Genomic DNA, 17,439 nt, shown 5'->3' with positions numbered 1-17,439 from the left:
CAGTTCTTCATGAAGAAATATCTCATTAGTCGGGCAAGATTGGCTCGAGACTGATCTATGATGCCACTCGAGTGCATGTGACTCGAGAGGTGAGATTTTCTTTTCCCACAAATTAAATGACCACCACTTGATAAAAAAAATGACATTTTCTTGGTTGTGTATTTCTATTAAATATATTTTTAAAACCTTAACAATTTAAAATATAGAGTAAGTTACACATTATGCCACTAGTGCATTAAGTGAGGTTCTGTCATTCTGATATTATGCTTAAAACAAGAGAATTGAATAATATGCACATAATATAAAACAAGATTTGATAGAGCATCCAGAGCCTGGGCTGTGTGTGCAATTTCACGGGTTTTAGGCTCAAAATAAAATTTAAAAAGAGATTAAGGTCAAATCTTCTCAGAAAAAAAGGTTTTTAGTCTTTTTTCTTTTTGGAAGAAACATTGTTAATACATAATGTGTTATGTATGACACATATAAAAAAATGAAATAAAGTATGAAACTTTAACAATAAATAACACGTTATTTATGAAACAAAACAAGAATCAATAAACAGAAAAACACTGTAACTTTGACATCTAGACATACTTTAACTATACTAAATGTGTTTTGTTGTAGAAATATACGTAATTGATACTAAATAACATGTATATTGCGAAACAGATAGTAAGTTTGAAATCCATCGAAAATATCTGAGAAAAAAAAAAGAAACAAAATTTTGGGGATTGATTTTCAAAAGTGGATTTTTTCTTATATAAAAGGTTATAATGGGTATTATGATTAAATAGAAATGATAGAGATCTGTTTTTCCATAGAGATGGGTCAATTTGGACTAAATACCCATTATAATTATTATTTTGGTTTAAAATCCTATAGTAATATTAGGGTAGACTAAATGTGTGTTCTGAGAAATATTGAACGACCCATGTGTAATTTAGGAATTAAATTCGTATAAACCCTACAAATGCAGTAATAAGTAGGATCTAAAATAGCCTCACGTCCTCGAGGGAGTGTCTGGAGTTTGGGTTATATGTGGGTGTTCAAACTTACGTCCTCGAAGGAACGTCTAGGTTATATGTCGGTCCTCAAACTTACGTCCTCGAGGGAATGTCTGGAGTCCTCGAGGGAGTGTCTGGAGTTTGGGTTATATGTGGGTGTTCAAACTTACGTCCTCGAAGGAACGTCTAGGTTATATGTCGGTCTTCAAACTTACGTCCTCGAGGGAATGTCTGGAGTCTAGGTTATATATGTCTGGAGTCTGGGTTATATGTGGGTGTTCAAACTTAAGTGTCGGGGCCTTTTTGGCTGGCTCTTGGAACCTTCACGAAGAACACTACCTGTTGGATTTGGTCTAGAGTCGATTATTGCTAACGTCAGGAGTATTACAAATTCTCTTTCTCACTTATCGTGAATATACGTAGTGAGATTTTGCCTGGCTTTTTTATAGTTAAGGTATTAAAATTGGGCGAGAAAATTCGAGGAAAAAAATGAATAGAGTTGTCCATTCAACTATGTCAAAAGTTGAAGATAAGTTGAAAGCAATGACACGCATGTAAGAAAGAAGAAAAGGGTTTCATTTATCCATAAACAGTGCAGACATTGTATGCAAAATTGGTTCGAAAACCAAACAGTCTCGCTGAAATCCTCCATTGAAGCTCTGAAGATAGAATTCCGACTAGGAAAGCTGTCTTAAGATCATCATCTATATCTCGCTTGAAGACCAAACTCAAATTTTCTTTTTTGTTCAATCAGTGAAAATACTCTCCCATGGATTCTTCTTCTTTAATTATTAGCTGCCAATGAATTTAGAATGATGAGATAAGGAACGGCTGAGTAACACTACTATTGAATAACACAAACACAGCCTCCAACAACGTCATCTTCATCGTCAGAGTCTCCTGATTCACTGCAGAATGATATAACGAATGAATTTATTAGTTTGACTATAACTTTATGACTTTTAAGAAAATCATAATTTAAGAGAGAAACAGTTACTGATGTCAAAGTCGGTTAAGGGTGGAACCGTGGAATGAACTAACTTATTTGTCAATACTTGAGTAAGATTACCGTCAATTCGTCACAATAGTCATGACATACATAAAACCCAAAACATTCGTAATGTATCATCACTAGAGTCTTCTATCTCAGTAACAAAGATATCTAACTTAAACGATCTTGTATTAAGAGCTAAATTGGTGAAAGGAATGGGTCATAATAATTAAGAAGCGATGCTCTTCCATCTCGTGCAAGACAGCAAGAGCCTCCACAAATTTCAATATGTAATTATAAATTTCTTGAGCTTGAATACTTGAATGAAACCTATGAGTTGGTTTTCATATTCAACCACAAGAAACAAGAATCTCACTTCACCTATTCCGAGTTCAACAGTTTTTGAGGTACTCCAAGAAAGCGAACTTTAGCTACTTCGCTTATCTTTAATCCTTGAAAGTGTCAAAATAGTTCCAAATGGTAGTCTGACAACCAAGAACATAATATCCAGGGCGTCTATGCTAGTTCCCAAGCGTTATGAGTTGACTGCTGTAAATTTAATATGGTAGCAGAGCTACAACCACACACAGGTGACAGGCCTAACAATCATACATACCCATGACTCAAAACAAAAAAGACACGTGTTAGGCTAAAAAAGGCAACACATGAGGCTTGACGGAATAGTCCCACAAGGACAATGAGAAGGCTCGTGACCAAAACTATAACATCTAGGGTCTCTCCACTCATTACTAAATGGTTTCGAGTTAGACGACCACAAACTTAATAGCAAGGAAACTGATCGCGAGCAATTCGGCTAATATGTGCGGAACTAGATCTTGATGAATCTACCATGAACACATGACATACACTAAAATAAATTTTCGATCAATAATTTCATTCACAATTAACATAAGAAACTCAATACCAAAAATAAAATCAGAAGATTGTATATAACCTGGGTTCAAACTCCTTAATCTGAGCTAGTTCTTGCCCTATTGAATCAACCCAATGAACTCTCCTCTTTTCGACGTTTTTCCCGACACCATTGGTGGACTCTAAAGAAGGCTTCTTGAGACTACTTGTTAGTATAATTTCATCTAGTTTCTTCTTTTCCTCCTCAATTGTCTCATTAGATAACTCACTAGAAGAATCAGGAAATGGAGTTAGGGTTTCAAGAACATTAGGGTTCTTCTCCAATGGGGGAGGAGATAGAGATGAGGGTTTACAAAAACAAATGAAAGAAGGACAATGAATTTTACAGAACAAAAGCCTCATGAAATTTTCTTTAAAATCAAACTGATTTCATCCAACCCATTTCATGAACTAAAAAATTCAGCTATTTCATTCTGTTCAAAACCAGAATTAACCTAAAATTTCAGATGAAACCCATAAAAGAACAATAAAGATTCAATCTTTTGAGTAAGGAACCCTTCTCAATGGTTGCAAAGGAAAAAAAGAAACCCTAACTTTTCTTCTCCTTTTTCAGCACTAGCTGTAAACACCCAAAAGGAATAAAATTTAGAAGGAAAACAGAATTTGTAGGATACCCAGAAATTAATTTTTCTGATTCTGAAGATCTGTCTGATCATGAAATTAAACTAACATGCAAATTTGAAGAAATGGGGAGGCCTAAAATAAGCCCTAAATTGTAAAAGAGTTGTCTATGTTAGTTTAATTTCATGATCAGACAGATCTTCATAATCAGAAAAATTAATTTCTGAATATCCTACAAATTCTATGTTACTTTTGATTTGTATGAAAAAGCCAATTTGTTCCCTTATCATTAGAGGAAAAGAGATTTATGAATGACTAACATAATACCCACCCTCTCTCCTAAAACCCCATTTTTTTTTACTGTGAAAAATCTAGCAACCAATATAGCACATCACCCTATTGGAAGACAATCCAACATTTGTAAGTTTGTACCCAAAAAAATGTTGGATGGTGGTGGGGAACAACAAATCCAATTGTCAAAAGGAAGAAATATCAAAAAAAATAATAATATGAGATTCTTAATCATATATGGGAACAATCTAGTAAGCAAACTCACTTTTTTTTTTTTTTTTTTTTTTTTTTTTTAAGAGTGAGCAAACTCACTTGAATTCTATTATATTATCGCCTTTCTAACTAGTCAAAGTCTATAGAGAAGCTTCAACATCACATCAAGGTGACGTGATCCATACTCGCTTTCACTCCCATCATGAAAAACCGTATCGAATTTTCTGTCAAGAATCCATCAAGAACTTCTTAAAAAATAATTTTTAACATGACCATGATGATACTGTAGCCAATGGAAAATGAGCATGACACATCATCAATTTGACTATGCGTAGACAACTATTTCATTCCACGTAATTCTGCTAGTTCGAGATTTGTATTAATAGTTAGGATTAATTTTTCTTTGGCTTTTGGTATTTTTAGCCACTCTATTTTGACCGACTTCGATCTCACCTATTAAACTATAGTATATGTTATTATCGGACTCGATACCAAAATGAGATAATAGTTCTACGACAAAGATATCGACATCATCGAGGGAAATATGAGCTAAAAGCGAGGAATAGTTTAATTTTCTTTTTAAATCACGAGAATATTTTTCGAAGTGAATATTATCTAAACACAATTTCGCTAATCTTAGAATTGTACTTTTACAACTATCGGTTACCGTAATTTCAATTACTAATTTTTATGTGGTAAATTGCCAATTTTCTTGAGTACTTATAGTCAAAGTTCAATAATTAGAAAATATTAATCTGCTCGAGTTTTTATGTAGTAATCATAACATAAGTTGCATGATTTTTTTTGTTGAACTAAGTTATATGAATATTTAGTCATTATCTAATCACATGGAGTTCCATTTTTCAATGAAATAAAATCTTAAGATGGTCTGAGTCACGCTGACCTTTTTTTTTTGTTAAAAAAGTCACGCTGACCTTGAAAGAATTATTGTAGAACTGGTCTTATACATCTGAACTATTGTTGTTGTAAACAAACTCACATCCGTTGTGAAATGAATTGTGGTGCTCTTATGAGATTAAGCACTTTTCTATAGTGAGATCTTTAAAAATCGTGAGACAGAATTACCAAATAATTATGCCATCTCTTATACAATTCTAAATTTGAGATCAAATCAACATTAGGTAGAAAAATTATGAATGACAAGCTTGGTGTACCAAAGTAGAACCTCATGGGACCCTTTCTCAATCAATAATTGATTTTCTTTATTCTATCTTTTCTCATTTCTTTACAAGAATCCAAAGTGATCCAACACATATATCATGTATCACTTTTAACAATTTCTGTGTTACTATGTCCAACTTTTACAAAATCCTAATAACTCCATATATATTTTAATAGCTTGTATGTTTTGTTTATCTTTTTTAATATTTTTTATTTTCTCTCTTAGTTTGTTTTTTTCTCTCACCCAGTTCATCTCTCTTCTGTCTCTCTCTCTTGCTCCCATCACTCGCCGTCGACCAACCAACTTTCCAGACTCTCTGTCTCTCACCAATGTTGACATCTTTAGTCTATTGTTAATGTGGTTGATAGTCAATTTTGATCCACATCAGTTTGTACTGTTAAATTAAAGATTATTTCTCTCGCAACTCTATTTCTCTGATCCATGTTAATGACGTATGTCTACATAGTCGACAATCAACTTAATCCACATTAGTTCCTACTTCTAACTCAAAGATTATAGTGCTCCAAAATCATCACTCAATATTTTTTCTACCCTTTTACAAAAAAAAAAATATATCCCATGTCAAATCCTATATAATAATGCTTTAGAATTTTTCTTTTTGCTCTCCAAGTAGAGAGAAATGCTCTCCAGATAACAAAAACAAAAAAACCTCTAAAATTGGATTGGAATTCTTTCTGCAAAATAAGAACATATTACCAAACAAACCCTAAAATCCGCCATTAGAGCAGAGAGAGAAGCTAGAGAGAGAGAGAGAAGATGGTATTCAGCAGTGTAATCTTATTAAGTGTAGCAAATCTATCAGCAAATTTATGTCAATACTTAGCTTGTAATCCAGATAGATTAAACAGCGAACAAGTATTAGATCTAATCTGTTGTTTACCTTTACAACAATTAGGTCGTCTTGCTCTTTGTATATGGACTTTCTTTTGTTTCCCTCCACCTTCTTCTTCTTACATCAATTACGATTCCTCCTCCGATTCATCATCTTCATCTAATTATTACGATCCAGACGATTCTCATTCCGATTGATATTGTATAGTATTTCTCTCTCTCTCTCTCTAAACACATTAAATCATGTTGATTTTATTGTTTTTGTATTCTATTTCTGTATATTCTTGTTGGCCTAATTGATATATTTATGGAAGCTGAGTAAAATTTATGGAGATTGATTCTGTATTTATGATTTTAGACCTAAATTTGGTGACTTTTTATTGATTTTTAGTTATGGGTAGGGCTTATAGTTATTAAATGAAGACAAATTTTGGGAATTTCTTGTTGTTTAGTGGAATGGAATCATGGATTGGGAAAACAACTAAACCCTAACTTTTTTTTTACATAATAAGTTAAGACTTTACCAAGCTGTAAATGATAATTCTTATTAATTAGTTCTTATTCGTAGCAATTTTTGGTTCAGATTTTGGTTTTTCTTTATTTTTTTCTGAATTTAGACATCATGGTTCCTGCAATTTATATTGAAAAATGAGTGCATGCCCTGGCCACTATCCTGGCTGAATACCGCCCGGGGTATGTGGCCGGCCATGATTTAGTGAGAAAAATGACACACTTTCTCTCTCTAAATCATGTCCAACCACATACCCTGGCCGTGATTCAGTCGGGATAGTGGCCGGGCATAGCATTGCGTTTGATTTATATTACCCTAGTGGTCTATAATATTAGGCGTCTATTGCTTGAGGAATTAACTCTCTATGAAACCCCCGATGGAGGAGCACTTTAAATTGGATAAAAGAGGGTCTTTCTTATATTTCGTTTCTACATGTACTTGTTAAGTTTCGGAATATGATCAATTACGTATGTCCATGATTTAGGGATCATGATTTGTCCAATGATCTCTTCCGATGTGGATAAGTGTTATTGCAATGTCTTGGTTTCACACCTTATGTTTCTCGTGATATATAGAACTCTAGTTGCTTTGGTTCTCTATAATCTTAGACATAACTTTCCTTATTGACTAATATTATACAAAAATTCTTGGTATACTTCGTATAGAAAATTGGATTTTGATAAAACAAACACAAGTTATGACAAACAAAACCTGAAGAAAAGGCTTTAAGAACGTTTAATAGGCCCTTGGAAATAAGGCGGCGACAGAAAGGAAATGGTCTTCTTTGGAAAGTAATAGGGGCTAGCTTGCTTCTTACAGGTTTGGGCTTGATTTGGACAGCAAAAAGGTAGTTTTTCAACCAAGTAGGAGTTTGGTTTCAGCCTCTCTTCGGCATTCTTCCAAAAACTCCAAATAGTTGGTTGATGTACTCGTCATCCTATTTTATGTTTTTGTGATGAACATTGAACAAGACAAAAGGCTTTTCCGTTGTTGTTGTTTTGGAACAGCCTAGTTATACCCAAAACTGTGTGCAGTGGTCCAGCTATGGAGCCTATGACCAGCATTTTTCTGGGCGGGAACCAAACCTAACCCAGGATAGGTTCGAATTGTCTTAGGTTCTGAATTGTTCTTAGTTATCTTTTAATCTTTTGATGGTTTATATAGTTTCTTTATAATCTCTTGATGTCATTCAGTTTTTCAGATGATTAATAGTTTTGAAGTGTCTATAAAAGTTAATCTTTTGATTAAGGAATAGTAGAAGGCAGTAGTTCATTTTGGCTATGTCATTTGTCTATTTATTGTAGAGAAATGCTAGGAGCTAAAACCTATAAGAGGTTACTTAGGTGCTGCTCCCAGTAAGACGAAAATCTACACTTATTGATCTTTGTTAGTAGTTAATAATCGAAACAGGAACAAGTAACTGGTTACCAAGTGTAACCTTTTGTTGTTATTGGGAGCAGCACTGGACTAATGCCTTGTGGGGCTTGCTCCCTAGCATTATGTAGTTATCACAATGTATCTTCAATATATTGTTTATCGCTCCTTGTGGATATGCAGGATATTTTGTATGTTGTTGATATATAGTGTATCATTCTAGAAGAGATGCACACACATCTAATATATAGTAAATCACTCCCAATAGCTTGTCGCTGTCAGTGAACTCGACCTTAGCCTCAGAAATATCATTGTTGTTTTTTATCCTTCAAATTTTGCATATTTAAACATCTTTCGGAACTAATCTACACATTTCTTTGTCTTACATACTCGTGCCTATCATATACTGCAAATCTCTAAGCATATTCTCGGGGGTGTTGTGTATATAGACGGGTAGTCCGTCTGTACATACAGACCTCTCACATGAGATAGCTGTGGGCTATTAGCCACGGGTTGAACCCGTGGACAACCTTCAGTTTACCTCTCATGTGAGAGGTCTGTATGTACAGAAGGGCTACCCATCTGTACATACAGATTTCTTTCCCTTATGATATAGGCGTGTCTATTGCTCGAGGAATTAACTCTCTTTGAAACCCTCGATGGAGGTATATTATTAGTTTGGATAAAAGAGCGTCTTTCGTGTATTGCATCTCTACATGTATTTCTTAAGCTTTGGAATATCATCAATGACATACGTCCATGTTTTTAGGGCTCACGATTTGTCCAATAATTGCTTTCGATATGGACAAGTGTTTTGCAATATCTTGGTTTTACACCTTATGTTTCTCATGATACATAGAAGTATACAACTCTAGTTGTGTTAGTTTTCTATAATATTAAACCTAGTTTTCTAATTCACTATGATTATAGAAAAAAATGGATTTCTATGAAACCAACACAAGTTCCGACAAACAAAACTTGAAGACTCATAAAGACTTCAAGAAAATTTATTAGTCCTTCGGTAACTAGGCACTGACAGAAAGGCATTGGTCTAGCTTGCTTTTGCAGGTATTGGCTTGGTTTGGATAGCAAAAGGTAGTTTCTTAACCTAATAGGACTTCTGGTTTTGGCCTCTCTTTTGCTTTGTTTTAAAAACTCTAAATAGTTGGTTGCTGTACTTGTCGAAGTTGTCATCATCCTATTTTATGTATTTGAGATGAACAAGAGGAAAGGCTTTTCCTTTGTTGTTGTTTTAAAGTGAGATTTTAGTCATCTTCTAATCTTTTGATGGTTTTCTTTTGGCTTCTATATTATCTCTTGAGTCTTGATGTCATTCAGTCTTTTGGACGACTAATAGTTTGAGTGTCTATAAGAGTTAGTTTGTGGAATTCTATTTGTTAGTAAATTAAAGTCCTCTGTGATTCAATGCAGCAGGATAACAAGAAAACTATGTATATCGTACAGAAATGCTAAGGAGTAAGGACTACCTCTAACAAGGTTTTACTTTGGTGATGCTCCCATTAAAAACAAAGATGTTCGCTTATTGACTGTTATTCCTTAACAATCGAAATAGGATTGACTGAAAGAGTAACTGGTTTTCAAGTGGAACTTTTGTCTTTATTGGTGGCAGCACTGGAGTCATATTCTGGGGCCTGCTGTGTGTATAGACAGGTAGCCCGTGTGTACATACATACCTCTCACATGAGATGATTGTGGGTGGGTCAGTACGGGTTAAACCCGAGGACAACCCTCGGTAAGACCTCTCATGTGAGAGGTCTGTATGTACAGACGAGCTACGCTTATTGACTTTTGTTGGTAGTTTTTTTTTTTTTTTGAAGCCACGGGAATCAATTTCCATTCATAAGTGATAAAAATCACATTGTTTACATGGATGTGATTGTTATTTCTCTCTTCCAACTTCATGAGAGTTGCATACCTTTAAATGCAAAGTACCTCATGAATAAGACAGAAATGGGACTAGACTCTGACGAAAAAAGATAGAAAAAGGATGAGAAGATCCTAAAGATCACGAATGAAAAGACCCTAAAGGTCACCAAAATAACTGATAATACAATTTAAGAAAACTAATTTACATTCCCGTCACATTCGCCAGAAAACCACCTTTGTTGCCGGAAAACCACCTTTGTCGTCGGAAAACCGCCTTTGTCGTCGGAAAACCGCCTTCATCGTCGGAAAACCGCCTTCACCCTAGAAAAACCGCCAACACGTTAATGAAATTCGAAATTGCACACCTTTGTTCCTGAAATCTAAAACAACAAGTCTAATGATGAATTAAAAGAACAGACTAGGTATTACAACAAAAAGAAAACAGACTAGGAAAATCAAGAGATAATTATGAACATCTAATACTACTATATGTAAGGATGTATATCAGATCTACATATATCTAAGCAGGTCTAGAAGAAGAAATGATTTCTTAGCCTTCCCTTGTTCTTGTTGCTCGTCATTGGCTTCTTCTTTTGATGTTCACCCATAAAGTTATGTATTTCTCCCTCTATCCCGTTAACCCCTTTCTCTCTCAAAGATGAAAGAAGATTGAAAGGATATTGTTGATTCTATTATGGATATGAAGATAAAGACTTGTATTGGTTATGAGTAGTTGATTTTCATCTTCATTGATGGTGGTTGGTGGGAGGAACGAAAGCAATAGGAGAGGAAGAGGAGACAGGATAACAGATCTGAGCCGGTGAAGGGAGATCCCTTCACCGGAATCCCTAGAAAGTTAAAGGTTGTTTTTTTTCTTGAAAACCTAGGAGAGAGAGAGAGGAAGAGGAGACAGTTTTTTATCCACCAACACAAGTGAAACTTTTGTTATTATTGGGAGCAGCACTGTACTACTGCCTTGCTCCCTAGCATTATGTAGTTATCATGAATTCTCTTCAAAATATTGTTTATCGGTTCTTGTGGATATGCTGGATATCTGATATGTTGTTGATATATAGTGTATCACTGTCTAGAACATATGCACACACATCTAATATATAGCAAATCACTCCCAATATTTTATCGTTGTCGGCGAACTTGACCTTAGCCTCAGAAATATCATTATTTGTTTTTTTACCTTCAAGTTTTGCACATCTAAACATCTTTCAGAACTAATCTGCTGATTTATTTTTCTTATATACTGTGCCTATCATACACTGTTCGATATCTTGCTCTATCGCAATTCTACTCAGTTCTTGCACACTCAGTCAGTCACTGACTCTCTTTTGTTACCTAAGAGGTCAAGATCTCTAAGCATATTCGGAGGGGGGGGGGGGGTGTATATAGACGGGTAGCCCGTCTGTATGTACAAACCTCTCACATGAGACAGTTGTGGGCTATTAGCCACGGGTGAGCCTGCGGACAGCCTTCAGTAAACCTCTCATGTGAGAGGTCTGTATGTACAGACGGGTTACCCCTCTGTACATACAGATTTCCCTTTCACTGCAGTTACTCAACGTCTAACAGGTACCAGTGCTTCTGATTTTGTTCATATTTAAGTCTTTCATTATAGCCTCGCTATTTCCGTATAAGTGTGTTGTGGTGTTACTATTCATTCTTCACTTTGTTTGTGGTGAAACTGTGATCTGTGCATGTTCTTGATACGCTTCTATATGTTATTCTTGATGTCTGTTGATACATATCTCCTTGAAGAAATAATTTTGCGAAATATAGAGTATTTTCTGTTTATAATGTGAAAATGATATTTCTGCGACACGGGTCGTTGCAGTTTTAGGTCCTTCATTGATTGTCTGTTTAGGGTTTATAACTTGCCGACAAATGATCAGTTGGAGATGCAAATTCCGTGGTAAAATTCTTGGACTTTTGTCGGTTTTTTGGATGTGGGTTTAGCATTTCCCGTTCCATTTATATAATTTCTGAATAGATTTGTTACAGAGTTTGGTGATGAAGTTTCATATAAACTAGGGTTTGATGATTGCTGAGATGTGAGTTTTACTATGGTTCTCATTTCAGTTGCGCGGCATCTTTATTTTGATCTTTGGAAAATGGGATTCTGCTCGGCCACAATCTAGTTGAACCCTTGCCGGGGTATGTGGCCGGATAGGATTTAGAGAGAGAAAATTCTCTCTTTCTAAATTTTGTCAGGCCACAGACCCCAGCCGAGATTCATTCACTCCAGATTGTGGCTGGCCAGACTATCACTCTTGTTGATCTTTCTAGTGAGCTTAGGCTTTATCTGTTGGATATCTCTATATTTTGGTATAGGGCTATGATGAATAAGCGAAAAGGCTTGAAAGTCAATTTGCCAGATAAAGAGGTCTGGTTTAGCAAAGATGGGCCTATAAAGTTTTCCGAAAATGAAAAATGCAAGCCAATTAACGATGAGAGAATCAAAAGAAAACTAGTACCCTAGGAACGAAGAAAATTTTGAAATACCAAGTGCAGATCAAACTACGAGCCATCTTATGCCATGTTCATCTTGTCCACATTCATTATCCACCTAATGCTTGTCGACTATGACCGTTGTATCACCACTCCATTGACATTTACTATGGTTTTAGGGTGAGATATAAATCACTATTTGTTTACTAAGGTTGCCTTTTTTTTTTGTTGAACTAAACTTGCATTTGATAGGAAAGAAGTGTATTTCATGATTGAGTTTGTTTCCCTCAATTCCTCACAAGTGATTCTCTGTTGGAGTATAATTGTAAAAGCATATTGGAATTACATATTTTACCTAGCTTTGACTTAATAACCCAACACTTTCCTAACACTAACTCTATCGAACATACTTAATGTAAAATCTAACTCCACATCAATGGTAGACGGGGACTAGGCACCCTTTCTTACTTAACATGTTTTAAAGTCGTAAAGTCCTACAAGACTAATCAGCACAATCATATAACATGTTATCCATGCGATAGTCTTCACGATAGCGTATACTATAGCTGAAAGACATGATGATCATTAATCTTGACGTATTTTAAAGTTGTCAAGTAATTTAACATATATGAAAGAGAAGTATGGCATTTTGCTAAAAAAAGATCAGACGCTCTGTCTCAGTAACGCATTTTAAAGTCGTGACTCACATATCGTCATATCATCAGCAGCACGGGAGACCCTGGTCTATACAAACACATAACCTAAGGTCGCGGCTTTGGGGAATAACAAAAAGTTTCCGGGAAATAAAGACTAAGTCAATTGAGATTGACATAAGGATCATATTTATTTTCTAGTCCAAAAATAAATCTGATTGTTTTGTAGTCCTTAATATTCATCTTCACCTTCACCCAAAATTCCCTCCTTCAACCATTACAATAATTTCCGGCCACCAGGCCACCACCATTTTTTACTTTCTCTCCCTCCTTCCTTCTCACACTTATGGTGGTCGAAAAAACAGTGATTAAGAGACACCACACATTTAATTTACAACAGTTTCTTCCTCTTTCTTTCTCTAGTCTCTAAAAACCCTAATGTTTCTTACAAAAATCTAGGATGAGTTTAGTTTCTACAAAGAGAGAATATGAGAAATTAATGGAGCAATGGAGAATAGGAATTTAGGGTTGGTTTAGATTTTGTTACAAGAGAGAATCTAGGAATGGGGGGTCCTATACATTTAGGGGTTTCATCGTTTTCTGGGTTACTTAAGAAAGCTTAAGAATTTTCATTATTATGTGAAGTTGAATGGAAGTGGATTGAGAACCAGATCATTCATCAAGTAACTTTCTCTAACATAAAACAATGGGTTGCTTTAGAAAGTTTAAGAATTTTCATTGTTATGTGATGTTGAAGTCGACTTATTATTTTCTGTAGTGCTTTATCAGAGATTTTGGAGTAAGATAAGTGAGAGGAGATGAAGGGAGAGGGGAAGAGAAAAAAATGGTGGTGTGGCGGGAAACTATGGTGGTGGTAGGGATTGAGGTAAAGATGAAGATTAAGAACTGAAAATCAATCAAATTTATTTTTGGACTAAAAAATAAATATATTTCTTAAGTCAATTTGAATTGACAAAATCTTTATTCTCCAGAGATTTTTATTTATTCCTCAAAGCCGCGAGCTAACCTAATTAAAAGTCTTAAAATGTAGTAGATTTCCGGGGATTTATGTACCCAAATGAACCAAACAAACAAATCAAACTCGGGCAGGGTTCTAACCGGCCCATCCGACCCACGTTGGACCTAACTACTGGTAGTAGAACCAATAATTGGCGCAACTTCAAATCTTGAAAACCCCCAATTCGAGTCTGAATCACTTCCACTTTGGGGGAAGAAATAAAACCCTAGAAATGGACCGAAGAGATCGTCAACAGTCTCCCCAAGGTTTGTTCTTCTTTCAATTAAGATTCTAACAAGTTTGTTTTCATCACTACTGTATAATTCCATTCATTTTGATATGGTTATAGGTGACATAGCTAGGATTCTTGTCGAATTTCTTGAAGTCGCCATTAATTCAGTTGTTTTCCTCAAAGGAATTTACCCATCTGGTACGAATCTCTCTCCATTTCCTTCAAAATTTCAAATTTTGCTATCAAAATATATAATTTTAAAGGATTTGAAGTGTTTGATTTTAGAGAAACTGGATTTGAATTTTGTTCTTGAACTTGAATTTCTTGTTTGTGTTGTTAGGGGCTTTTGAACGGAGGCGTTATATGAACATTGTAGTTCAAAGTTCCCGGCACCCGGAACTCAGAGATTATATTCATTCATCTGTCAAAGGGCTTCAACCCTTTATCCAAAAGGTTATCATTTTTCCCTATAATATTTTGAATTCTTATCGAAATAGAACGATTTTAGTGTTTTTGCTAATGGTACCTAACCTTAGGGGTGGGAACTGGTCCGGGCGGATGGCTCGAGGGCTGACCAAAGTTGTGTGACCATTAGGGTACTTGTGCCGATCCAGTTCGGCGTATTTCACATTTCATGACAGTACCCCGACTAACTGGTTGGTGGACTAGTCGGGTATCGCCATTGGTACCGTGCAATTGGAAAAGAAAGAACGATAAATAACAACAATTTAATCTCATCAATATACAGTTTGATATGGTATCCAAAATACAAAGTTGAGACTTCAATCTTTGAGATTCAGGGTCACGAAATATGTGTACAATAAGTACAGACTAGAGAGGCCGAAAGAGAAATTTGAACAATTATGAAATATATAGGAGAACAAAAAAGAACATGAAGATGGAAGGGAAGAAGGTTGGAGAAGATAATAGAGGGTGAGAAAATTTGGTTCTTCAGGGGTAGTTCATATGGATGTGAGCTAATCGATAATGGTCACTCGGTCGGGGTCCTTGCCCATGTCACGAATGCTAACTACATGTCTGACGGGCCGGGAATACATGAGTTAGGTGGTGCGTACGTATGGTACATCACGAATTGACCCGTCTGGGTTGCGGGTATCCGGTCTTTTTTCCCACCCGTAGCTAGGCTTAGAAGTTAGACCTTTTGGATTAGCATTAATTTCTGCAAATTCTTTAGGTTAGAATTCGGCAATATTTCATATTTTGAGCTACTTGCAGTTAGATTTAATCGAATTGGTGTCAAACTACGAATGTTAATAATGAAATCTTGTGCATTTGGTTTTCATCTCTCTTTTGTACAATCATTTGCACTAAAAAGTCTAATTTTTTTGCTTCCAAATTAGGGTTTGGTCGAAAGAGTTGCAGTTATATTCTTCAATAATGATAGTATCCCAGTTGAAAGATTCGTATTCAAGTTCACGATAAATACGTCCTATGGGTCTGATGTAGAAGAAGCTAATCTAGAGTTCGCCCTGAGGTCGTTCTTGGTTAAGCTTTTGGTGTCTGAACCTCTCACTAAAGTTCATTCTAGTGGTATGTGAACTACCTAGCTAGAAGAGAGAGAAAGTGTATTTTACCACTTCTAATGGTATAACAGATTGTAGGTGGGAGATAACGGCGTACTTCCGTGCCCTTCCTCAGGAGGCTACGACAAGTGAGTCACAATTATGGATTCCAACTGACACGAAGCAGTGGCATCAGCTTCCAGTTATAACCCCGATTAAGTCAATGAGCAGTGAACCTCTGTCAGTTCAGTTATATTTGGAACACCCAAGTTTGTCTGAACCAAAATCTCAGGAAAACTCGAAGCCACCCCAGTCGTAGGAGGATCATTTCGACAATGCTAACCCTAAGAACCATATAGGTAATTTAATTATCATTTCCAACTATTTGATAGACCAATTACTGCTCTTTGATTGCATTGCTTCTAGTTCTGATTCTACTTGATAAATATTTTAGGTCAATAAGGTTGAGAATGGATCTTGTCTACTTCGGAGAGCGAGTGGTCCATACGGGTCAAAAACGGGTCAGTGCTTGGAGCGGTCAAGTAGTAAATTCCGATGGACATTAGGGCTTTCAACCCTGATCGTGTCCGGTCAAGAAAAACAAGTCAGCCCAAAACCTTCCCAAGCCCAAAATGATAGATCTAATAATAGAACAAGAATCAAGCAAGAAGATCTTCCTTAAAAAGTCAACCTTCAATTTTTCTATGGAGTCCCAAAAGAAGTGCAAAAACATTTTTCTACTCTATAGCAAGACCAAACTCTTTCACTTATTTAAAAAATTCCATTGATTTTAAATTGCAAAAGATTACGTGTTGTAAACGATTATCAATTTTATTTGATGACTTTGTGAATCTTCGACCGGTTGAAGACTAAATGACTATATAATGTGGTAGTAGAATAGCACCTCTATCAGCCGACTTCATGTATTTTCTTGATTACTCAGAGACTTTAGTCGATTGTGATTTTATCTTGACTTTCAACTTCAAGGATGGCCTCGACTATAGTTTTAAATGATTGCGGCATATGTATTAAACATTGGTTAGTGTATTTACACCATATTACTTTGACTGTACTTAATAAAACCCTAAAATTTTAAGCCCTTATTGATGCTTTCATTGTGAGCTTTTTACTTTTTAGGTCAACTTCTTATTTCTTAATCTTTTACTCCAATGTATGATTTTGTATAAAATCAAGAATGACATTATTCTAGCTTTTGCGATACTGTATCTAGCGAGATCTTATCGAGAATCACAATTTTTTATTCACATATTTGAAGTAGAGAAAAACATCGTCTCGTCAGAAAGAGTAGGTCCGTCTCAACTTCCAACTAGAAAAATCGTTCTGCATCGAAAAGAAGATTGAAAATATAAAACAAAAGCATTGTCTACTAAAAGTCTGAAAAGGAGAAAAAATATAATAAACTCCATTGTCTCTAAATAGAGCCCACTTTTTTCTTTGTTATCAAAGAATAAAGATGGCATATTGGGTTCTACCCTAACTTGTCAACCTTTTTCTTTTGAATGTTTTCTACATGTGTAGCTTAACTTTGTTTTCACTTTCTTAGACCTAACTTACTTGTCTAGTCTTGAAACATGCATGTGGGGATGAAGGAAAATATAGCTGTAAACCCTAAAATCTCATTATCCAAGTAATTCAATTAGATAGTCTGTCGACCTGTCGGACACGTAAAAGTATAACATATGACCACTGACCGTTTTGCTTATTCAAGCGGAGATGAAATTGAATTTGCTAG

The 17,439-nt window shown here is 35.4% G+C and overlaps 2 protein-coding genes across 3 annotated transcripts; one reads left to right on the top strand and one right to left on the bottom strand.

Annotated features, from left to right (window-relative positions):
• Positions 1–1,559: 1,559 nt before the first annotated feature.
• Positions 1,560–3,944, bottom strand: LOC147540469 (uncharacterized). The gene is made up of 2 exons (XM_086644676.1): positions 2,951–3,944; positions 1,560–1,912 (listed from the first exon to the last, which is right to left on the bottom strand). Exons 1-2 carry the CDS (start codon positions 3,268–3,270, stop codon positions 1,849–1,851), a joined length of 384 nt encoding a protein of 127 aa, XP_086500802.1. The 5' UTR covers positions 3,271–3,944; the 3' UTR covers positions 1,560–1,848.
• A 10,041-nt stretch (positions 3,945–13,985) lies between these two features.
• Positions 13,986–16,789, top strand: REV7 (DNA-binding HORMA family protein). Of its 2 annotated transcripts, none has more exons than XR_015224881.1 (6): positions 13,986–14,197; positions 14,281–14,361; positions 14,504–14,616; positions 15,525–15,714; positions 15,786–16,045; positions 16,141–16,789. XR_015224881.1 is itself a non-coding variant. In XM_086638910.1 (6 exons), exons 1-5 carry the CDS (start codon positions 14,164–14,166, stop codon positions 16,003–16,005), a joined length of 645 nt encoding a protein of 214 aa, XP_086495036.1. In that variant the 5' UTR covers positions 13,986–14,163; the 3' UTR covers positions 16,006–16,045; positions 16,141–16,789. The 2 variants fall into 2 exon arrangements, 1 of the variants encoding a protein (XP_086495036.1); XM_086638910.1 differs by having other exon boundaries at positions 15,779–16,045.
• Positions 16,790–17,439: the final 650 nt, after the last annotated feature.

Source organism: Eschscholzia californica, unplaced genomic scaffold (genome assembly GCF_041429995.1).
Source record: "Eschscholzia californica isolate CP2 unplaced genomic scaffold, dmEscCali1.0.p SCAF_5, whole genome shotgun sequence".
Lineage (NCBI taxonomy): Eukaryota > Viridiplantae > Streptophyta > Magnoliopsida > Ranunculales > Papaveraceae > Eschscholzia > Eschscholzia californica.
The sequence above is the reverse complement of the archived record's forward strand: the minus strand, read 5'-3'. Positions and strand labels throughout refer to the sequence as shown.